The sequence below is a fragment of the Oncorhynchus mykiss genome, chromosome 1, assembly GCF_013265735.2.
Source record: "Oncorhynchus mykiss isolate Arlee chromosome 1, USDA_OmykA_1.1, whole genome shotgun sequence".
In the NCBI taxonomy this organism is placed as follows: domain Eukaryota; kingdom Metazoa; phylum Chordata; class Actinopteri; order Salmoniformes; family Salmonidae; genus Oncorhynchus; species Oncorhynchus mykiss.
Genome location: NC_048565.1, coordinates 71,955,046 through 71,979,741, shown reverse-complemented (window position 1 = coordinate 71,979,741; position 24,696 = coordinate 71,955,046). Strand labels below are relative to the sequence as shown.

Genomic DNA, 24,696 nt, shown 5'->3' with positions numbered 1-24,696 from the left:
GACTACATTGAAATTGATGGGGAGTTGACAATTTCACTTAAACTCACACACCCCTCTGCAATGTGTACCTCTATAGTTTGCGACTGTCCTATGAAAACTGTGATGACCAATGCCCTGAGCCCTCAGTGCTATACTACTGAAGAATGTAGAATAGTAGCTTAAGAAGAATTTGAGTAATTTTGGATCAGATAGTAGAAATGAATAGGAGAACAGCAAATCAATGTGTTTCTATTTCATTCTGTTTCTGATGCCCTTGGACAAGTAGGTATCCCTTTCTCACCCACAGAATGCATCTCTCCCCCTATTTCCAAAGTGATGTTTAGGAAACAAACCAGCTGGTGAAAGGGTAGGAGAGCAGTCTTGACTGTCAGAGGAGAGGTTCTCTGTTTGTACTCATAGCAGTAATGTACAATGGAGGTATTGGCAGAGTGAGTGGCAGTGTTGACAGCCAAAGCACCTACCACACCTGTCTCAATTAAATCTGCCCTATTTCAGCAGATAACACATGGCATCATCTCTCAGTCCCCTTTACATCACCAGTACTGATTAGAGCAGACTGGATTTTTGGTCCATTTTCAAAGCAGGCAGGGGAAGGACAGAAGACTGGCAGAGGACACCACCTCAGACTATTGAGATCAAACAATGGTTTAGCCTGAATTTGTGAACCGACTACACCCCTACACCCCCGGAGATAAGGAGATCCGACAGAAACCAACCAAAGCAAATTGATGTAAAATAACCGTTAGACAATATCTTGATGTTCTGCACCATCTAGTGGAGTAAACCGAGTGGCACATGACCTTTGCCAGCAGGCCACAGTACATGTAAGGGACACACACTCCACATGTCAACTTTGTGTAACTCTCTGCTAGTATTTATGCATGTCATGACCAACCATGGCTGTTAAGGACTCCAAATGAGGCACTGAAAACCTCTCAGAAAGGACAGCCTGTTTGTTTTTAAAACATGCTTTATTCCTTCATAGTTACATTTGGCAGTTGATCAACACTTTCCAAATACTGGCTCTAGATATGAGCATTGATCTGAGGATTAGACAAAATGGAAATAATACTGATTGCTAAAATCACAGTTATGGTAAGAGTCTAGTGGATGGAAGATGTTCAATTCAGTGCGTTCTATGGATGGTTTACCTATGCTTGTTAGTAGGGTTTCTTTTAGACTCTCTCTCTCAACACATACGTGGACGTAAAGTGTGTGTTAGTAGGGGTCGTCTATGTTCTGTGTGAAGTGTTCTCCAGTGTACAGGCCATAGTGGAGTGTTTGTTGCTGGGCTGCAGCCCAGGCCATCTGCAAGCTGCTGAAGCGAACAGACCATTCACCCTGGGGGTCTACCACCACCACTCCCCCCAGACCGCCCACCCTCTCCTTCATATAGGCCAGGGCCTCGTCTGCTGCTGCCTCCGCGCTGCGCCCTGCAGGGGACACACCAGGGAGGGAGGATGAATGGATGGACTGATGCATGGATGAGGTTATAAATGGATGGAGTTACTGAAGATTGCATGTCAATCAATCGTTTTTTTCATAAATCGTGTGTGTTACCTTGCTCCATGTGGAACAGGATGAGTCTAGCCAGAGTGACCTTCATGATGGCTTCACCCTCTCCCGTCGGGGACACCGCTCCAACCCTGTTATCAGCATAACCCCCACACCCTGAAACACATACACACTGCTTTTCACACACTATAGGAGGGAAACATCTGCTACATGTATTGACTTTCATGTGGTCTTAATTAAAGCCTGTTGAAATACTTAAAATCAGTCTTCCGTAATGAATTACCAATCTGACAACTGGATTAGTAGAAGTGGTGTGGAAACATTTTCTAGCCTTGATAGTGTGGCATAGCTGTAACATACCTGGTTGTCTGAGGGTGCAGTTTCCACTTTGAGCCACTCGATGGCGAGGTAAACAATAGAATAGACTACATTTACAGAATGCTCTTTACAGGTACCAAAAGGAAAAGTTGTAAACAGACAAGAGTGCACCTTTAAGGGTATTTTCTTGACAAGCCAGTCAGACAGTAACCTTTTTTGGTGCTCTCCCCTTGGGTGTCAGGTGAGTTTCCAAAAAAGAGGGGAAAAAACGTAACGTGGCAAAATATTGTATCTATATGGAAAATACATTGGATTTTAAAAAAGTAATCAACAAACTGTTTTGAGAAAATTGAAATTTCAACCACAGAATTATGATACCAACTTTCAACATAGACAAACCTTGTATAAAATGTTGCATTTGACCTTTGAAACAATGTCAGATCTTTAACATTATACACACCATTAGAATAAAACAAAAAAACAACAGTAGGCTGGGCAGCACGTCCTACTGAAGAGTTGATCTACAACTATTCATTTGGTATCCTATCTAGGGATTTAACCAAGCCCGGCTTAGCTTTTATATTTGTAACTGACTACTACCAATGTGCCATCAGTGATAATAATTATTGAGAGATGAACTGCAACAATACATCATCAATGATGGTTATTTAGGCCGACAAAGCATCTGCAAAGTCATCAACAGCTATTGTTTCAATTCAACCCAAGGTTCAGCTATCAATAGACAACAAATGACCAAAGCTTGAAACCCTAGGCCTGATTTCTAATGTAATCTTCAAGTTAATAATTAAGATGTTGGATTTACATCAACATCGTCCAAAAATCCAAGTTAAAGAATAGGACTAAATCAAATCAAACTTTATTTAAAAGGGAATTTAAAGTTTGATTAGATTATGTCCTATTTTATAACTTTGGTTTTGGTTGAGTGTAACGGTTGTCGTCTGGAGATAGAGAGGACCAAAGCACAGCGTGGTTAGTGTTCATCTTTTGAATGGAAAACTGAACACTTCAAAAACACAAAACAACAAAGTGGCAACCCTGAAGTGGCAAGACTGAAAACAACCACCCGCAAACTGAAAACAGGCTACCTAAATATGGTTCCCAATCAGAGACAATGACTAACACCTGTCTCTGATTGAGAACCATATCAGACCAAACAAGAAACCCAACCTAGAAACACAAAACATAGAATACCCACCCAACTCACGTCCTGACCAACTAAAACCAAGAAATAACACAAGAACTAGGGTCAGAACGTGACATTGAGATGGAGACATGAATCCAACATATCAATTATTAATTTGTAGACAAACTGGAATTAAAGCCAGACTAAATCAGTGGCACAAAATATATATATATCTCCTTCATATGTTGATATTTGGTTGCGGTACACTTTTACAATACAGTAAATAGACTATTAACTGGTCGACAAGTTAAGAAATTAGATGTTGGATTCACATCTTCAACTGTACCAAAATACAATTTAAAGAATAGGATTAAGAATATTTGAAATGTTTTAATAAATTAGGTCCACTATTGCTCTAAAGGATTAATACCATTCGCCATTCACAAAGGTTAATTTAAGACAGATGTGAATACAGCACTAATTGAACTTTTATTTTAAAAAAGTGTGTTCTCACTATCGCCCCCTTTGATAAACAGGTATTAAACGGTTTTCCAAAATTATGTTGCGATGGAAATTCTCTTTGTGTATCAGATCGTAAGTTTAGCACAATGCTGCTTTGTAATAACCTGTCTTGGTTGGGTTCATGTGAGTGACAGATTACTCCATTGTGTAGTCAAACCACAGTATTACTCATACAGTGCCTTGCGAAAGTATTCGGCCCCCTTGAACTTTGCGACCTTTTGCCACATTTCAGGCTTCAAACATAAAGATATAAAACTGGATTTTTCTGTGAAGAATCAACAACAAGTGGGACACAATCATGAAGTGGAACGACATTTATTGGATATTTCAAACTTTTTTAACAAATCAAAAACGGAATAATTGGGCGTGCAAAATTATTCAGCCCCCTTAAGTTAATACTTTGTAGCGCCACCTTTTGCTGCGATTACAGCTGTAAGTCGCTTGGGGTATGTCTATCAGTTTTGCACATCGAGAGACTGAAATTTTTTCCCATTCCTCCTTGCAAAACAGCTCGAGCTCAGTGAGGTTGGATGGAGAGCATTTGTGAACAGCAGTTTTCAGTTCTTTCCACAGATTCTCGATTGGATTCAGGTCTGGACTTTGAGTTGGCCATTCTAACACCTGGATATGTTTATTTTTGAACCATTCCATTGTAGATTTTGCTTTATGTTTTGGATCATTGTCTTGTTGGAAGACAAATCTCCGTCCCAGTCTCAGGTCTTTTGCAGACTCCATCAGGTTTTCTTCCAGAATGGTCCTGTATTTGGCTCCATCCATCTTCCCATCAATTTTAACCATCTTCCCTGTCCCTGCTGAAGAAAAGCAGGCCCAAACCATGATGCTGCCACCACCATGTTTGACAGTGGGGATGGTGTGTTCAGCTGTGTTGCTTTTACGCCAAACATAACGTTTTGCATTGTTGCCAAAAAGTTCAATTTTGGTTTCATCTGACCAGAGCACCTTCTTCCACATGTTTGGTGTGTCTCCCAGGTGGCTTGTGGCAAACTTTAAACGACACTTTTTATGGATATCTTTAAGAAATGGCTTTCTTCTTGCCACTCTTCCATAAAGGCCAGATTTGTGCAATATACGACTGATTGTTGTCCTATGGACAGAGTCTCCCACCTCAGCTGTAGATCTCTGCAGTTCATCCAGAGTGATCATGGGCCTCTTGGCTGCATCTCTGATCAGTCTTCTCCTTGTATGAGCTGAAAGTTTAGAGGGACGGCCAGGTCTTGGTAGATTTGCAGTGGTCTGATACTCCTTCCATTTCAATATTATCGCTTGCACAGTGCTCCTTGGGATGTTTAAAGCTTGGGAAATATTTTTGTATCCAAATCCGGCTTTAAACTTCTTCACAACAGTATCTCGGACCTGCCTGGTGTGTTCCTTGTTCTTCATGATGCTCTCTGCGCTTTTAACGGACCTCTGAGACTATCACAGTGCAGGTGCATTTATACGGAGACTTGATTACACACAGGTGGATTGTATTTATCATCATTAGTAATTTAGGTCAACATTGGATCATTCAGAGATCCTCACTGAACTTCTGGAGAGAGTTTGCTGCACTGAAAGTAAAGGGGCTGAATAATTTTGCACGCCCAATTTTTCAGTTTTTGATTTGTTAAAAAAGTTTGAAATATCCAATAAATGTCGTTCCACTTCATGATTGTGTCCCACTTGTGGTTGATTCTTCACAAAACAATAGTTTTATATCTTTATGCTTGAAGCCTGAAATGTGGCAAAAGGTCGCAAAGTTCAAGGGGGCCGAATACTTTCGCAAGGCACTGTAAGTAATTTGTCAGTACGCCCAGAACATTGATCTGGGAACTTTTTAGGAGTAATAGAATATCTTTTAGGAGTAATAGAATAATATAACCAACCATGCTTATATGACTTATATGACCAGACCCTTTGACTTTTACACATTTTGTTATGTTTTAGACATTTTTGCAAATGTATTCAAAATAAAATCAGAAATACCTTATTTACATAATTATTCAGCCCCTTTGCAATGAGACTCGGAATTGAACTCGGTTGCATCCTGTTTCCCTCGTCAAGGGGTATGAAAACTTTCTGAAGGCACTGTACCTCTGGTCGGTCTTGGAACATATGGGAATTGGCGCCAATTTCATTAATATGATTAAAATAATATATGCCGATCCCTAGCCATAGTTCTAACAGGCAATATCCACTCTGCTCCTTTCAGAATCACTAGAAATAACAGACAAGGCGGTCCAATCTCACCTGTGCTTATCGTATTATCCATGCAACCCCTGGCTGAGGCAATATGCCAAATTATAGGAAATTACACCAATTTCCATCAAATCTACTGATCACTTCATCTCATTGTACGCGGATGATATTTTACTATATTTGCAGACTTCAATGCACAACACATCAGCTGTACATGACCAGGTGAAAAAAAATCAAAGCCAAACCGCCACACACAGCCTACATCATTTTCACCATATTAGCTAAAGTAATGTCATAGCTAATAGAACTAATGCGTTAGTAAACCCGCTACAACCATGCAGTAATGTTACAGCATAACGTTCGTAAGTAGTTACACCGGTGGGTGTATAAATAAATTAGTAATATCAACAGCATACATTGACTGGGAAGAGTTCCAGTGTTGTGTTGTAAAGTCATAGCCAGCTAGCTAACATAGCATCCCCCTGTTTGAGCAGGGTGCTTCAGTAGGCTAAACTAGACAGCTGCATTTGCTAGCTAAGTAAATGAAACTGAAAAATAAATTCTTCATTTTGGAAGATATTAATTTGTTCAAAACTGTTCAACGGTTGTTGTTCTCTCTCTTTGAGTAAACTACTCAACATTTTATATACTGCCGTGCTAGCTTGCTGTAGCTTACGCTTTCAGTACTAGATTCATTCTCTGATCCTTTGATTGGGTGGACAAAATGTCAGTTCATACTGAAAGAGCTCTGATAGGCAGGAGGACATCCTCTGGAAGTTGTCATAATTACTGTATAAGTCTATGGAAGGGTGTGAGTACCATGAGCCTCCTAGGTTTTGTATTGAAGTCAATGTACCTGGAGCAGGACGGAATCGAGCTGTCCTCCGGCTACACCAAGGTGCTACCCTATAGGGTGCTGTTGAGGCTACTGTACACCTTATTTGCAAAAGTGTGTTTAAATCAATTATTATTTGATTTACAGTCAACACTCACTACCGAGTTCCAAACTGCCTCTGGAAACAATGTCAGCACAATAACTGTTCGTCGGGAGCTTCATGAAAATGGGTTTATTCATCTGGCAGTCTGACCAGTTTGGAGCCAATGCCAGGAGAACGCTACCTGCCCCAATGCATAGTGTCAACTGTAAAGTTTGGTGGAGGAGGAATAATGGTCTGGGGCTATTTTTCATGGTTCGTGCTAGGCCCCTTAGTTCCAGTGAAGGGAAATATTAATGCTACACCATATAATGACATTCTGGAAGAATCTGTGCTTCCAACTTTGTGGCAACAGTTTGGGAAAGGCCCTTTCCTGTTCCAGCATGACAATGCCGTAGTGCAAAAAATGAGTTCCATACAGAAAAATGGTTTGTCGAGATCGGTGTGGAAGAACTTGACTGGCCTGCACAGAGCCCTGACCTCAACCCCATCGAACACCTTTGGGATGAATTGGAACGCCAACTGCGGAGGAGGAGGCTATTATAGCAGCAATGCCTGTGATTTTGGAATGACATGTTCGACGAGCAGTTGTCCACATACTTTTGGTCATGTAGTGTATATAAACAGCTTTTGGAAAGCACCATATTCTGAGCTATCCATTAAAGTATGTTCGACATATCTAATTGAATCTGAACGACCCTTTAACTGGAATACAATATGGACAAATATGACCTTGGCATCCCATAATCCAAACCATCAATTTATCGATTTTAAGTTTGTTCACAGACTGTATTTAACACAGATGAAACGTTTTACGATAAAATTGGCCCCAACTGTTCACTGTGTTCCCTAAATCAGGTAGGCACATTTCCAGGGGAGTCCCTTGAAGTTAAATGCTTCTGGGGCAAAGTTACAAAATGTATTTCAAAGTGCATTATTTTATACTGTGTATTCAATGTTGCATCTAGTGTGTTACTTAACGATGATAGACTCTTGAATCTCTCAATCTGAGAAGACTACTGCTGACAGGCAGCATTGCTGTAAAATAAACAGGCTCGTGGATGGGAAATGGGGGGTGAGTTGGGGATATCTTTGTTTGTTTGTTTGTACTTGTAACCTCCCTGATATTTTTTAAAACTTTGAATGGAATTCAGGTCATTTGGTGGTGCTATTATATGGAGTGCAGTGTTTAACCCCTGTTCTGTGTATGTGTGTAAATGTATGTGCATATGTTGTGTACGTACTGTATGCCTGTGCCTCTGCACTTTTTTGAAGCAATCTATAAGTTTGAGGTAGCAGTGTGTTGTTCAGAATGCTGGCTGTAATAATCTCCATAGTCAAATATTAACCCAGCAGGTCGTGAATGAGTGGCTCCACACCACCACACATTCCTCCACGTCTCAGCGGTCAGGGTTCACCAAGCCACTCAGCTTTCTGGATCACTGTTAAAGCTGCTGGTCTCTTCCTCATTTCCCCACTCCTCTCTTTCTCTCTCCTACTTCCTCTCCACATCTCTTTACCTCATAAGACATAACATCAGATGTCTCACCGATACATGCTGTGTCCCCCACCCTGCCCTCCATCTTGTTCAGCATGCCACCGGTGGAGGTGGCACAGGCTATGTTCCCCTCTGCATCCACCGCCACCGCCCCTACCGTACCCATCTTCCCCCTGTGACAGACACACTTCAATTAAAAATGTAATTAACATCTATAGCCATGCTATGTTCAATCATGTCACACTATCATACATCTCATCATGTTACAATCCATTTCAATATCTATCTAATGTATTCACCTCTATGGTATGAAATATCATGTCATGCTTTATCTTACATCTGGCACTCCACCGGGTTGGCATCAGCTGCCAGGTTCTTCTTCCAGCGCATACGGGCATACTCTGTGATCAGTGATTCCCCTGGCACCTCGGGAAAACCCATCGACCGGGCAAACTGACTGGCACCCTCTCCAGTCAGACACAGATGGCTCGTCTGCAATGGGGAACAATGTTCAATATGTAGAGAATATACTGTACCTCACTTGCTGCTTTTGCAACAGCTAATGGGGATCCTAATAAAATACCAAACACCCTGAACTGCTGTATGATCAACACTTTGTCTAAGCAAAGTGTGTGTGCCTGTGTGTGTGTGTACAGTACCTTGTCCATGACCAGTCTGGCCAGTTGGACAGGATTGGCCACTTTTCTGACCGCAGAGACAGCTCCGCTGGCCAGATATCTCCCGTCCATCACGATGGCGTCCATCTCCACCTCACCCTTGGCGTTCAACACCGAGCCTAGCCCTGATGCATGCAGAGATACAAGAGGACACAGAGACATGTCTTCAGATTATGGCGCCGACTGAGATGGCAGCATCGCGACGATCTCTTCAGCAACTCTGCAGTATTTTGTTTGTTTATGTACTATCGTTTACTTTATTAGCGAAGGAATTGTTGTGTCATTACATACAGCCGGGAAGAACTACTGGACATTAGAGTGGTGGTAACTCACCAGAACTACCATCATTACGACCAAGATTACGACTTCCCTGGAGCAGATCCCATGATTATTCTCCCGAGAGCAATCAAACTTATTCCAGAGGCCGCCCCAAAACAACGCCGGCGAAGGAGAGGTACTCAAAGCAGTCTTCTAGTCCGACTCAGGATGCGTGTACACCATCCACCGCACCAGAGTATTTTACTCGCTAATGTCCAACCTCTGGATAATAAAATATGCAAACTGGAAACCACATATCCTGAGGCTGCATTTATTGTAGCTGGGGATTTTAACAAAGCAAATACGAGGAAAAGGCTCCCTAAATTCTATCAACATATTGATTGCTGTACTCGCACTGCTAAAACCCTCGACCATTGCTATACTACCTTCCAGAATGCATACAAGGTCCTCCCCCGCCCTCCATTCGGCAAATCAGACCATGATTCCATCTTGCTCCTCCCCTATTATAGGCAGAAACTCAAACAGGAAGCACCCGTGGTGAGGGCTATTCAACGCTGGTCTGACCAATCGGAATCCATGACCAGCCACGTTGTGGACACCGACGTCTTGCTTCCGGACAGGCTGAACACCTTCTTCGCTCGCTTTGAGGATAATACAGTGCCACCGACACGACCCGCTACCAAGAACTGTGGGTTCTCATTAAGTGTGGCCGACATAAGACCTTTAAGCATGTTAACCCTCAAGGCTGCCGGCCCAGATGGTATCCCTAGCCGTGTCCTCCGAGCATGCTCAGACCAGCTGGCTGGTGTGTTCACAGATATATTCAATCTCTCCCTATCCCAGTCTGTTGGCCCCACATGCTTCAAGATGGCCACCATTGTCCCTGTATCTAAGAAAGCAAAGGAAATTTAACTAAATGACACTCGCCCCGTAGCACTCACCTCTGTCATCATGAAGTGCTTTGAGAGTCAAGGATGATATCACCTCCACCTTACCTGTCACCCTAGAACCTCTTCAATTTGCTTACAGCCCCCAATAAATCCACAGACGATGCAATCGCCACAACACTGCACACTGCCCTGTGCTGCCCTGTCTGGACAAGAGGCATACCTATGTAAGAATGCTGTTAATTGACTATAGCTCAGCATTAAACACCATAGTACCCTCCAAGCTCATCATCAAGCTCGAGGCTCTCGTTCTGAAGCCCGCACTGTGCAACTGGGTCCTGGACTTCCTGACGGGTCACCCCCAGGTGGTGAAGGTAGGAAACAACACCTCTTCGCTGATCCTCAACACCGAGGCCTCACAAGGGTGCGTGCTCAGCCCACTCCTGTACTCCCAGTTCACCCATGACTGCGTGGCCAAGCACACCTCCAACTCAATCCTCAAATTCGCAGATGACACATCAGTATTAGGCTTGATTACCAACAACGATGAGACAGCCTACAAGGAGGAGGTGAGGGCTCTGGGAGTGTGGTGCCAGAAAAATAACCTCACTCAATGTCAACAAAACTAAGGAGATGGTCATGGACTTCAGGAAAGAGCAGAGGACGCACCCACCTATTCACATTGATGGGACCGCAGCGAAGATGGTGGAAAGCTTCAAGTTCCTCGGCATACACATCACTGACAAACTGAAATGGTCCAACCAAACAGACAGTGTGGTGAAGAAGGCGCAACAACGCCTCTTCAACCTTAGGAGGCTGAAGAAATTTGGCTCAACACCTAAAACACTCAATCTTTTACAGATGCACAATTGAGAGCATCCTGTCGGGCTGTATCACAACCGCAAAGCTCTCCAGAGGGTGGTACGGTCAGCCCAACGCATTACCGGGGGCAAACTTCCCGCCCTCCTGGACCCCTACAGCACCCGATGCTATAGGGTGGCCAAAAAGATCATCAAGGACATGAACCACCCGAGCCACAGCCTGTTAAACCCGTTATCATCCAGAAGGCGAGGTCAGTACAGGTGCGTCAAAGCTGGTACCGAGACTGAAAAACAGTTTCTATCTCAAGGCCATCAGATTGCTAAACAGCCATCACTAGCACATCAGGGATGGCTGCCTATAGACATAGATTAGGAATCACTGGACACTTTTAGAAATGGATCAATAGCCACTTTAATAATGTTCCGTATCTAGCATTACTCATCTCATATGTATAAACTACACTCCACACTATTCTACGGTATCTTAGTCACTTTTAAATTGTGTTTACATATTGCATCACCCATTTCATGTACTGTATTCTATACTCCACCAGTGACTGTTCAACAGCCATCTCCAGCACATCAGAGGCTGCTGCCTATAGACATAGATTAGGAATCACTGGCCACTAAGGAAATGAAACACTAGCCACTTTAATAATGTCTCCGTATCTTGCATTACTCATCTCATATGTATAAACTGTACTCTTAGTCACTTTAATTGTTTGTAAATATTGCATCACCCAGCTCAAAAGTATACAGTTGAAGTCGGAAGTTTACATACACCTTAGCCAAGTACATTTACTCAGCTTTTCATAATTCCTGACATTTAATCAAAGTAAAAATTCCCTGTTTAAGGTCAGTTAGGATCACCGCTTGATTTTAAGAATGTGAAATGTCAGAATAATAGTAGAGAGAGATTTATTTCAGCTTTTATTTCTTTCATCACATTCCCAGTGGGTCAGAAGTTTACATACACTCAATTAGTATTTGGTAGCATTGCCTTTTAATCGTTTAACTTGGGTTGAACGTTTCAGGTTGCCTTCACAAGCTTCCCACAATAAGTTGGGTGAATTTTGTCCCATTCCTCCTGACAGAGCTGGTGTAACCGAGTCATGTTTGTAGGCCTCCTTGCTCGCACACGCTTTTTCAGTTCTGCCCACAAATGTTCTATAGGATTGAGGTCAGGGCTTTGTGATGGCCACTCCAATACCTTGACTTTGATGTCCTTAAGCCATTTTGCAACAACTTTGGAAGTATGCTTGGGGTCATTGTCCATTTGGAAGACCTATTTGTAACCATGCTTTAACTGATGCCTTCAAATGTTGCTTCAATATATACACAATTTTCTTTCCTCATGATGCCATCTAATTTTGTGAAGTGCACCAGTGATAAAATAATTTAAATGTTGAAAGATAATGATTAAATAATTCCACTCTGAAACCTTATAACTGTATGAAATTGATTAGAATCATAAAATTATAATTTGATGATGTGTGTAGTTTAAATCGGAATTAGGTTAAACAATGTATCTGTATAGTGGAATCTTGTATGTGGGGGCCGAAGAAAGATTCCCGAGAACAGTTAACCTGTGTTTGAACCGACCTGGCTAGGCCTCTGAGGAACCTATGAGAGCATAGGGAGTATTTCTCAAGGTTTCCCTAATCTCAGGGGAATGAAGCTGTCGGCTGGGCCGTGATCCACAGTGGTGAGAACTATAGAGATAAAACTCACCTACTGTTTGTGTGGAAGTATGTGCGTAGGATACATGCTGTTTGTGTGGAAGTATGTGCGTAGGATACATGCTGTTTGTGTGGAAGTATGTGCTTCTATTTTTGTTTCATCAAACCAGAGGACATTTCTCCAAAAAGTACGATCTTTGTCCCCATGTGCAGTTGCAAACCGTAGTCTGGCTTTTTTATGGCGGTTTTGGAGCAGTGGCTTCTTCCTTGCTGAGCGGCCATTCAGGTTATGTCGATATAGGACTCGTTTTGCTGTGAATATAAATACTTTTCTACCCGTTTCCTCCAGCATCTTCACAAGGTCCTTTGCTGTTGTTCTGGAATTGATTTGCAGTTTTTGCAACAAAGTACGTTCATCTCTAGGAGACAGAACGCGTGAGCGGTATGATGGTTGCGTGGTCCCATGGTGTTTATACTTAGGTACTATTGTTTGTACAGATGAACGTGGTACCTACAGGCGTTTGGAAATTGCCTCGAAGGATGAACCAGACTTGTGGAGGTCTACAATTGTTTTTCTGAGATCTTGGATGACTTCTTTCGATTTTCCTATGATATCAAGCAAAGAGGCACTAAGTTTGAAGGTTGGCCTTGAAAAACATCCACAGGTACACCTACAATTGACTCAAATACTGTACTGTCAATCAGAAGCTTCTAAAGCCATGACATAATTTTCTGGAATTTCCCAAGCTGTTTAAAGGCACAGTCAACTTAGTGTATGTAAACATCTGACCCACTGGAATTGTGATACAGTGAATTATAGATTATTTAATTTGTCTGTAAACAATTGTTGGAAAAATTACTTTTGTATGTTTATTTTAACCTTTATTTAACTAGGCAAGTCAGTTAAGAACACCTTTTTATTTTCAATGACGGCCTAGGAACAGTGGGTTAACTGCCTGTTGAGTGGGTTAACTGCCTGTTCAGGGGCAGAACGACAGATTTGTACCTTGTCACCTCGGGGATATGAACTTGCAACCTTTCGGTTACTAGTCCAACGCTCTAACCACTAGGCTACCCTGCCACCCCGGCATTTTATGAGAACAATAAAATGTGATATTCTTTATCAACCTTTCTTTATCCAGGTTAGTGTCATTGACAGTTCAATCTGGTAGCACTTCATTTATGGTACTGTTTCTACTGGTGTTCACAACAACAAAAAAGTACAAGATAAATGTATAATTATTTGGTAATTCCATGTTAATATTGCGTAATTATTACCATGGAACCATGTACCAAGTAAATATAGGTGGAGCTATTTACCTTATCTGACCTTATTGCTGATCTCAGAGGGGCCAGGTTTTTTCTCTGGCCATGTGACCTGGCTAGGAAAGACTCCAGGCCCTAGTCATGAGTGTGTGTTTACCTGCGTTGTAGTGGTGGTCATTCTCCAGCAGAGTGACGGCCTCCACCACAGCATCCATGGCACTGCCCTGCCCCTGGAGTTTGGAGTACCCCCCCCTGACTGCAGCCTGGACCCCAGCACAAGACAGCTGCACACGCTCTTTAGGGATGAACCCTGCTCCCCCATGGACCACCAACACAGGCAACATGTCTGCCAGAGAGACCCGGGAGAGAGAGATGGTAAGACAGGTAAAGCGATTTAAAGACCTTGTACTAAAGAGGTTTAAAGAGGTTTGTGTTACACATGGGCTCATGGGGATGGCCACATAGTTTAAATATCAATCTTGAAATTGAGGTGTCCTGATTTACCCAGTGTCTAATATAAAGGACATTCTGGGAAGATGAACTAGTCACCACCAAAAAACCTGCTTGAAACCATTGTTGGGTTAGAGCTGGGCAGGAACAAAAGCCAGCACTGTAGCTCATCAAGACCAAGCGGTGGCCACTGGGGTACATCATACTCCCCCTTGTGCCAGACTGCCAGTTGTTTTGTTTTTGTCAGGAAAAACTCCTGGCCCGTGCACACTTAATAATAGTTTCCACAGGTCCATCCATTAGCATTGAAACGGCGCTTACGTTTCATATTATAGTGTAGCCTACTCGATATAATTTAAACCAGTTGTCAGCACAATTTGAGCAAAGGAATAATTGAATGCATCCGAAACGAATGAAGTGGAACTTTAAGCTTAGACACGACCAAATGCATTCATGCAGCGCCGCACAAATAATTAGCGCAATGGACACACATCGGAATGTATGTGAAAAATAACACTATTCGATGTTGACATAATATACATTTGTATACACACGGAGAGAATATGCACTGATCATTTTTGCTGAGAAATGTTTATATTTCTTTCTTACCAGATAATCGGTCGACGTTCAGTTCTCGACACCAGCACATTTATTAACATATGTACTAGTCTTCCGTCATCAGCACTTCCTCTTCTTCGATGAGGTTTAACTGCGGTTGGCAACCAATAAATGTTGCAACCCCGCCACCACCTTGACTGGGGTAGAACTCCCTTATACTTTGCTTGAAAATATAAATAAATAAACAAATACCCTACCATCTAACACTACACTCACAAACAAATAAAAATAACACTACCTACTCCACCATTTAAATATATTTAGTCCTAGGGTAGGCCAACAACCTGAAAGGATGGGACACCACCTACTTAACACACCCTGCAACTCTTCTGATGTCAAGTCTCGCACACCCAAATACCTCTATGCAGCTACCACCACAACCTCTATTTCCTGTGACTTACGTTCCATCCCTGGAGTACCGTTGATAACCATTGCTATAAATGCTAAAAATCCAATCTAACAGAAAAATGTTTCACTTGTTGGCCTATCCCTCTGTACTGGTACAGATATACTGTACCCTTGACCCATCTTCCTCTACTTTCTTCACTGCCTCAGCATATGACAACTTCTGCACTACTCTAACCCTGGAAACCTCAACCTGCCCCTCTCACACAGGATATTTCTGATTCCCAGCCCAATGAGCTCCTCTACAATTAACACATACCACTACTTTCCAAAGGACATTCCTTTGTCTCATGCCCTTCTTCACACTTCTCACACCTAGGAACCCCCCTCCTACACACTGCTGCTACATGCCCATAAGTTGAACACCTGTAACAACGTAATGTGTTCGGCACAAAAGCTCATACAGGATAACTTATATATCCTAACATCACTTTGTCGGGCAAAGAATCAACATCAAAACAAAAAAAAACTGATATTGACTCTTCTGTTTCACCCCTCACCCCTCCCTGCCTGCGTCCCCCACCCTGTCTGCGTCACACCAAACGACGAGCATCACAAACACCAGGAATCTTCCCCTTCAGTTGGTCAACTTTTACATTTACTGCTACCCCAGTAATCACTCCTTTCAATGGCGCCCTTTTCTTGAGGGCAAAATAACTCACATTACTTAACCCTGTTTGTTTAACGCAGAAAGCCTTCTCCCTCTGACCAGCAGAAACAACAATTATCACAAGACCACTTCTGGTTACCCTCACCAATTCTACAGCACCCAACTCTGTTTTCACCCACCCTGTAACCACAAATGGAACAGCCAAAAGTCATGGGTCCACTTTTTCCAAAACTTCACTCCTACTGTCACACTCATTTTTTCCTGACCCTTGGTGAAAGCCTCGGCCCGAGAACTTCACCACACCGACCACATCCAATACTTCGACCTCATACTGAGTATTTTTCACCAGTTTAGCTGAGACAGGTAGAAAAGTCCTCTAGAAGCCAATTTGTAGGCTATCCCATGTACAGTCGCCTACTGCTAGGTGAACGGCAATTTAACGTATGGCTCTACAGCAGTGGCGTCAAGACAAAACCCTGTATTCACCATATCAACATAAAAGTTATTTGTAAGTTACGTCTGTCTACATGTTATTCGGGGCTAATAATTAACCCCAACATGAATTCTTATTCTTATTATTGTTCATTATTAGGCCTTCTGCTTGGAACAACAATGTGTATCTTGTGTTGTTTTCAAAATGCTACCATATGTTGCAAGGAAGTATTGTGTAAACCTAAATAAGAAACAGCCAAATGTTTAATATTCAATCATCCCGGGTTACAGCGAAACTAGCCTATGCAGCACCCCTAAATATTGCACATTTGTAGGGTGACAGATTCCTAAATCAATGGTGTTATAGGCCTGAACGTCAATAGTTGTTTGTCCAGTGAATAGCTTCTATTATTGACCGGTACGTGCTGCCATCTGCTGGTAGGCTGATATTGTGTATGAATTGGGGCTGGTTCTTTGAAAACATGATTTTCTTGAAAGCTGGATAGCCTATGACATAAAATCCCCATTCGCTCCTACAAACATTGACTTTCTTAGCATGGAATCACCGGCTGTTATTAGATTGAGCTGCAAAACCTGTAGCACTACACATACTGTAGCAGAGCTGTGAAACACCTGCGTCTGGCTAAAGTGGAAGACTTATGATATGAAAGGAAAATCAGTAGTACAACTGAATGCATTCAACTGAAATGTGTCTCCCGCATTCTCTGAGTCAGAGAGGTGCGGGGAGCTGCCTTAATCGAGCACCTCAAACAGGCAGCCAACAGACAGGCTACAACTCGGTTGGAGCTAAATTCAATGAATGAGACTATAATATGTAGTATTATACAACGGCTTCGTTTCGTGGCTATGACCACATTACATCCACGATAAAAATTTCATAACATATGGCCTCTCAAGTATTATTGCTTATTTATACAATGGGTGGTTTAGAATTCCCGTTGTTAGAGTTTATCCTGCACATGATATAGGCTACTAGACAACATACACATGGCCACATTCATAAAAAGTGGCATCCTTTACGTCGTTAACTAGCAACGTACTATATACTACAACAACTTTTTAGCCTAATAAAGTTACATGTTTTATGAAAAAAGGCGTGGAAACTTGGATTATCCGTCTCATGTAGAACCTCGTCGCCGGCTGCCCACTGCACTGTCCGTGGTCCTGAAATGGGCGCATGCACATTTTCATTGAATGGAAGATAGGCCTATAGAACAACCACCAGAACGCTAAATTTGTGTTGCGAGTATTTTGAGCTAGGGTCTTAACAAGATTCACCAGCACTACTGACACTCACACGCACGTGTTTGTGCCAGGTGCTCGTATAAGGAAAGAAGGAATGGAGGAAGGGCGCGCGTCACTAGCACGCTTCGATTGGTGAAGTGAAATATAATATTTAGCACGCGCCTCGTACGGCGAGCCCCCATTCTCAAATGAGAATGCGCGCTCCCTGCGTGAGAAGGTGCGCGCGCTTCAGGGGCTGCGGTCCCATTGACGGTTCTACATCTCCGTGACAGCAGCAGCATCAGCAGCAGAGCGCGGCAGTGGTGTAAAACAAGAAGCCCACCTAGCCAGCGTTCCAGACTGGGCAGCGGTAGAGAAACATCGCTCTGCGTTGAACGAAGCTAGCTTCACCAGGGGGCCGAGTAGCCTATCATTCTCTGCCGGAGACATGGGCTCCCCGTAACTGGAGGTGGAGGGGAGGGGAGAGGAGGGCGGGTGGGGGGTGGGGGGGAGAAAAGAAAAGAGCGAGAGAGAGGAAGAGAGAGAGAAAGAGAAAAGGCGACTAGGAACCGAAGAAGCACTCCCACCGTGGGTGCCTGCCACCATGGGAGCCTTGCATCACTTGCCCGAGCCGTTGCTTCGTCCATGGGCCATGTCGTGATCCGTGGGCACCGCCAGCGGGATTTCTGTCAGTGATCCTAGCCGCCAAAGAGAGGGGGAGAAGATGTCCGCCTCGGTGGGCCCTCCGGGCGGCGCGCGTCCACCCGTCGTGCCGGCGTCCATGCCCGAACCGGACCTGAGCCATCTGACAGAGGAGGAGAGGAAGATCATAATGGCCGTGCTAGCTCGACAGAAGGAGGAGGAGGAGAAGGAAGAGGCCATGTTAAAGTAAGGGAGATACTGGGGCTATTTCCGCTCTGGAGATGCTGGGGAGATGTTGTGCAGAGATGCTGCCATACTGCCGCTAGGCTACCAATAGGCTAACAAACCTATACACATATCTGTCTATCTAACCTACTCATGGCACTAAGGTGCAGCATAGACTGTCGATGTGTGTAGTGATTCGCTGTAGTGAGTGTGTGTGTGTAGGTTATGTGTTTATCAGCATGTAGGCTATCCCTCGGTGTATCCTTGTTATATGGACCATGGTATCAGCAACTCTTGATTGTGATCATACAGAATGCCAGTGGACAGCTCCATGCATGTGAGACTGCCTACTTTAGTGTTCAATGGTCAGCTGCACTCCCCTAACATGAGATGGTAGCTCCTATATTGCCCCAGCTCCTCTCACGGCAAAGATAGTGTAGCTTATTTCAGTCTCAACCATCTATAGCCTACATTTTAGCCTACAGAGTCAAGGATGACCTAACAAGATGTCCTAACATGAATTGAGAGTTTGTGTGTGAGAGAGAGAGGGGGGGGGGGGGGGGGGGGGGGGGGGGAGCTTTTGAGTAAGAGTGTGTTGGGTCAGGCCCGTCACAGGTGTAAGAGACGAAGAGGGGACAGGAAGGGAGGGAGAGAGAGAGAGAGAGAAAAGGGGTAGGTCGTCCCCGAGACACACAGCAGCTTCACACTCTACTGTCTTTTAGTACCCGGACACAAATAAACGAACATCAGACTCATTTCTTCTCAACCGCTCCCATTTCCCCCAATGCAAGTATGTGTTCTGTCATATCCGAACAATTCTAAACCGCTGGCTATATAGGTTCTAAATAACCTATAGCCCAGGCTAGTATATTCCCAAGCACAGCTTCTGTATGCTACAGACAGGCTAACAGCAGGCTGCGATTGCACAGCATCATTCGACCGAGATTCTGTCATTTCTGCGTGTAAAATCAGTGAAACAGCATCTCTGCCCTAGCAGTGTGTTTCCAGTGCTTGAATTGGGCAGGAGCTCACGGAACAGAGTACCAGCACCTCAACTGTTCTACTGCTTGAGCTCCTGTTCTTCTTTTAGAATATTAGCTCAAAAGTATTGTGGAGCTACTGCACCTAAATATAAACAGTACCGGCATCCAAAATGAGTACAGGCACCAATTTGAGTTGAAGTCAAGCACTGTGTGTTTCCATCCCATATCTCAACAGCTGTTTGCGTGTACGTTTGTTGCTTTGGTGACCGGGTGCGGTTGAGTATCAGCCCAATGTAGGCCAGCACCAGCACTCTCGCATCAGCCTACAGCAGCCCATCTTGACAGAAAGGCTACAGTAAACGCATGTAACCTAGTTTATGTGTTGTTTTATTACAGTGGATGATGGTCAAAAACAGCCTGTGCTATTTTAGTATTTTCACACATAGAGCGCGAGCCAGTGTGGAAGGAGCAGGTATGTTGTATTTGTCACGACAACAATTCTGAGGTTTATCATCGTGAGTTAAATTGAACCCCTTTCTGGGTAGCATATTTCTCCACGGATAGTCTGACAAACTGCAGCGAGGTGATATGACGTCAGACCACAGTCACTGCTATCGCATAGTCTTATATAGAATGAATAACTAGGCTCCCATGAGAACCCCTTCTTCTCTGCTATTCACGTCTGTGTTCTATTTTTGGCTCCTTTTGCAGAGTGCTAGCCCTGCATTGAATCTGCAGATCGATTCATTGCATCTAAAGAAAGAACTGTCCAATGCACAAGTGGTCATGCATTATTTTCATCATTTTCATCATAGGCGCAAGACTATATTTCAGCTCTGCCTTATTGCTAGTCGGAGCACATAAGCTACTGTAGCATGTGTGTGTGTGTGTATGCATGCTTGCATGGTGTGCTGTGTGATCTAAATTGGGACCTATGCTACAGTAGGCTATGTGCCCACACTCTAGCGATAAGGCAACGCTGAAAACAGCCTCTTCTAAGTCTTACATCCACAGAACTCACCTACATGTATATCCTATAGGATCGTTTACTCTAATCACAACATCAGCTCATGGTAGACCCAGGCTGGACTGATATGTCATCTAATCTAATTCTATGCTGTAAATCCGTTTGATGAACCCGCTAATGTGAGAAGCGCTGATGAAACCTGAAGAGAGCAGTGTGGCCACAGTAGCCTAGTACGAACACACACACACACACACACACACACACACACACACACACACACACACACACACACACACACATATGCTGGAATTCAATCCAACCCGCCATATCAATGTTTACACAGTGCTTTTGTATTCATACTACAGTAACTGCCTGTGCATGTGCAGTGTGGGTGTATGTTCTGTATGTGGAGATATTTTCCTGGATAGGTCACATAGTCAGGAAAAAAACCTGCTGGTTGTAAGAACACAGTGTGCTCCTCTGCTACTGTAACCTAAGAAGGAGGTTTTGCTTCTACATCAACCTTTTCACCCAATCGGTGTAATTGAAGTTGGGAGGTTTGAACAGCTATACTAGACAGTCAGACACTCATCTAATGACAGCTCAAACACAATGTGTTTGAGCTGTCATTAGATGGGTGTCTGACTGTGAGTGGCTAACTAACATTGAGTGGCTGCTGCCAACACACTGACTCAACTCCAGCCACTTTAATAATGGGAATTGATGGGAATTGATGTAAAATATATCACTAGCCACTTTAAACAATGCTACTTAATATAATGTTTACATACCCTACATATTTATCTCATATGTATACGTATATACTGTACTCTATATCATCTACTGCATCTTTATGTAATACATGTATCACTAGCCACTTTAAACTGTGCCACTTTGTTTACATACTCATCTCATATGTATATACTGTACTCGATACCATCTACTGCATCTTGCCTATGCCGCTCTGTACCATCACTAATTCATATATCTTTATGTACATATTCTTTATCCCTTTACACTTGTGTGTATAAGGTAGGAGTTTTGGAATTGTTAGCTAGATTACTCGTTGGTTATTACTGCATTGTCGGAACTAGAAGCACAAGCATTTCGCTACACTCGCATTAACATCTGCTAACCATGTGTATGTGACAAATCAAATTTGATTTGATGTGTTGTTACAGATCTGTCACTCCTTTCAGTTTTAGACAGAACACATCATGTTGTGGGGTTCTCTTCGTGTTTTCTCTGTGATCAAGATGATCAGAGGACCCATTGATGTGTATTTAACATTTATGGGAAAAATAATATATCCGATAGTAATTTCGAGATAAAAGTGAAAAACATACTTTTGTATAATAATTTTATCAGAGATTTTATTGTTTTCTAAGTCAAAGTTGTGTAGTTATAAAATATGGTGAATCACGTTTTTGTAATTGATTATCTACCTAGCAACTACTTTTCTCTATTCTGATTAATCAGATGTTGGTTAATTGTTGAAGAAGAACAGGAAGTAGTGGAGTAGATGGTCACGTTCCCCTGCTCAGACGTTGCATTCATCAACCAATTGTTGTGTGCCACGTCATCGACTGTCAGATTTCTATAACATATGATGTGGTTAGCTGATACTTACGATACCTATCCAGGCACTGTAGGATCTGGCATGTGTCAGCAACACCTGGGCAGAGGAATACGCCTGATGTATTTCATGTTTATTTATTTTACCAGGTAAGTTGACTGAGAACACATTCTCATTTACAGCAACAGACTGGGGAATAGTTACAGGGGAGAGGAGGGGGGATGAAAGAGCCAATTGGAAGCTAGGGATGATTAGGTGGCCATGAAGGTATGAGGGCCAGATTGGGAATTCAGCCAGGACACCGGGGTTAACACCCCTACTCTTACAATAAGTTCCAACGGGATATTTTAGTGACCACAGAGTGTCAGGACACCTGTTTAACCCATCCGAAAGACGGCACACTACACAGGGCAATGTCCCCAATCACTCCCCTGGGATCTTCTGCTCAGAGGTTCCATGCATCAACCAATGATCGCGTGCCACGTCATCGACTGTGTAGTCGGCCACCAGATTGCTATAACATATCTGGTTAGCTGATATGTTAAATACTTATCCAGGCATTGTAAGATCTGGCAGGCGTCAGCAACTGTGTAAATGTCTAAATCGAGTCATACGTCCACCTTCTAAAAGAACCCTCAAACTGCACCATTGTATACATTATTAACATAATTTTCTGACAAAATTCCAACAACATTGTCCCTCTTGTGTGTTTCAGGGAGGAGAAGCCCATCCAAGCAAGAACTGTGAACCTGGTTGGGCAGAAGAAGCCTCCTCAGCAAAACGATGTCCGGTAAAAACCATTATACAACCATATTTTGCTGTCTGTTATTTCTTTTCATGTTGAGTTGGTTATTCTAACATAGTCTTGGGGCGGTCAGAAGACCTGGGTTCGAACCCAGTCTGTCACATTGGTGGCTAAAGCTGGTTATGGGTCTTTGATGACAAGGTGGTTAAAAGGGAGTGAAATGTAACAGATGAGCTGGTGAACTTAACTATCTTCACATAATGAGTAACCTTGCCTTAGACCAGAGGGATATACTACGATTGAAGCTTCAGTTAGCTTCATGTTCAAGCTCAATCTTCATCCATACTATGAAGGGGAATATTACTCATCCGCCTGCCGCTAACTCTAGCAGGCTTTTAACGGCGCATGCATGTCACCTGTGGCTAGTTGAATGCCAAACTCTTCATTGAGACCATGATGAAACATCACTCTATGGGAGAGTCAGAACTCTTAATTGAGACAATGCTGAAACATCAATCTATGGGAGAGTCAGAACTCTTAATTGAGACAATGCTGAAACATCAATCTATGGGAGAGTCAGAACTCTTCATTGAGACCATGATGAAACATCACTCTATGGGAGAGTCAGAACTCTTCATTGAGACAATGCTGAAACATCAATCTATGGGAGAGTCAGAACTCTTCATTGAGACAATGCTGAAACATCAATCTATGGGAGAGTCAGAACTCTTCATTGAGACCATGATGAAACATCACTCTATGGGAGAGTCAGAACTCTTCATTGAGACCATGATGAAACATCACTCTATGGGAGAGTCAGAACTCTTCATTGAGACAATGCTGAAACATCAATCTATGGGAGAGTCAGAACTCTTCATTGAAACAATGCTGAAACATCAATCTATGGGAGAGTCAGAACTCTTCATTGAAACAATGCTGAAACATCAATCTATGGGAGCGTCAGTGTCGTGTTTTCATTTGTGCCGAAATCTAAATTAAAGAAAAGTTATCTTGCAAATTCAGCAGGCTAGTGTGTTGGAGTGCCGTGTTTATTTGATTACTTATCGTTAATGGCGTCTTTGGTGTGCTTTTCAATGAACAAGCATCTCCCCCCCCCCATTCCTATTGATAAAATAGTTGTATTTGTCATACACAAGTTTTACTGTGCGTAAAGTTTGAAATGCATTCTGTCATTACAAAATGTGTAATGTGCTAGGTATTTTAAAAATGACTAATATTTAATACACACAAAAAAATGAAGGGGATGAAGACACAATCTTTGTGAGAGGGAGGGAATCTGATTTCATCTGTCCTCAACTCGTGGCTCAGACACTTTTATTCAGAATAAATGTAGTAAGCCCTGAGTTAGCCTGCCCGGTAGCAGGTTAGATCTGAATGATTCGTTGCCATAGAAATGTACCTGGCTAAAAGGTGAGCCACTTTCGTGGTACCGGTTATCCCGAGTTGAACTCAGAGTTGACCAAAGTTACCACGCTAACTCCTCAAACCACGTACGTAGTATAGGGCTTGGAAGACTTGTGTTAGCTCCCAAGCTAATGTCAACCACAACATTCCACAACCCAGTGAGAAGATGGACATCACCTGTTAATTAGCTCTTACTGTGCTATTGAACCATCATTGAGTCTTTGACATGGGTTTGTGTTATGGATATGTGGTTAAGCGTGATGCCCCTAACGGCTGGTCCAGGGTCAGATATTCTATATCCTCCTAATGGTCAGAAGGTTAGAATTTGGATTTGGGTAACCTGAGCCCAGATGTCTAGTAAGGGACGACTTCCTATCTCTTTGGATCTGATGAGGAAAACAGCCAGTATTCACCCAGAGTGATAAGTATGTCATATTGAAGTACCGGTATGTCAACTATCAGTCCAGCATCTAAGGCCCCTTTGACTGAGGTGAGTTTGAGGATGCAGTTGAGAATGTGTGCGTCTGCGGGAGCTGTGGTCAGTACTTTAGGCTTATGTCTGTAATGGAGATTGAGTCTGCAGCACAATGAACACGTTGTGTGTGTATATACTGTAGGTCATTATTTCTATGCGGT

At 43.0% G+C, this 24,696-nt stretch overlaps 2 protein-coding genes across 8 annotated transcripts in view; one reads left to right on the top strand and one right to left on the bottom strand.

The window, feature by feature from the left end:
* Positions 1 to 952: 952 nt before the first annotated feature.
* On the bottom strand, positions 953 to 14,952 carry asrgl1 (asparaginase and isoaspartyl peptidase 1). Its single transcript, XM_021610797.2, has 7 exons — positions 14,797 to 14,952; positions 13,895 to 14,083; positions 8,788 to 8,930; positions 8,466 to 8,620; positions 8,180 to 8,301; positions 1,561 to 1,671; positions 953 to 1,433 (listed from the first exon to the last, which is right to left on the bottom strand). Exons 1-7 carry the CDS (start codon positions 14,834 to 14,836, stop codon positions 1,219 to 1,221), a joined length of 975 nt encoding a protein of 324 aa, XP_021466472.2. The 5' UTR covers positions 14,837 to 14,952; the 3' UTR covers positions 953 to 1,218.
* A 3,060-nt stretch (positions 14,953 to 18,012) lies between these two features.
* The window catches only part of LOC110528651 (regulating synaptic membrane exocytosis protein 1), a 65,506-nt gene continuing 58,822 nt past the window's right edge, over positions 18,013 to 24,696 (top strand). For all 7 annotated transcript variants that reach the window (XM_036984542.1, XM_036984535.1, XM_036984581.1 and 4 more), the window contains exons 1-2: positions 18,013 to 18,385; positions 22,606 to 22,680. In XM_036984542.1, coding sequence (XP_036840437.1) covers positions 18,222 to 18,385; positions 22,606 to 22,680 — 239 coding nt within the window. In that variant the 5' untranslated portion in view covers positions 18,013 to 18,221. The remainder of the gene's footprint in view (positions 18,386 to 22,605; positions 22,681 to 24,696) is intronic.

Bases quoted from the DNA above. Each gene is read 5' to 3' on its own strand.
- asrgl1 (XM_021610797.2), bottom strand. From the start codon at position 14,836: ATGTGCTGGTGTCGAGAACTGAACGTCGACCGATTATCTG. The intron at 8,302-8,465 runs GTAAGATAAAGC...TGTCTGTCACAG, and splicing joins AACCCGGTGGAGTGCCAGAT to GGGGAAGATGGGTACGGTAG. The intron at 1,672-8,179 runs GTGAGACATCTG...TATGTGTTTCAG, and splicing joins GGGGGACACAGCATGTATCG to GGTGTGGGGGTTATGCTGAT.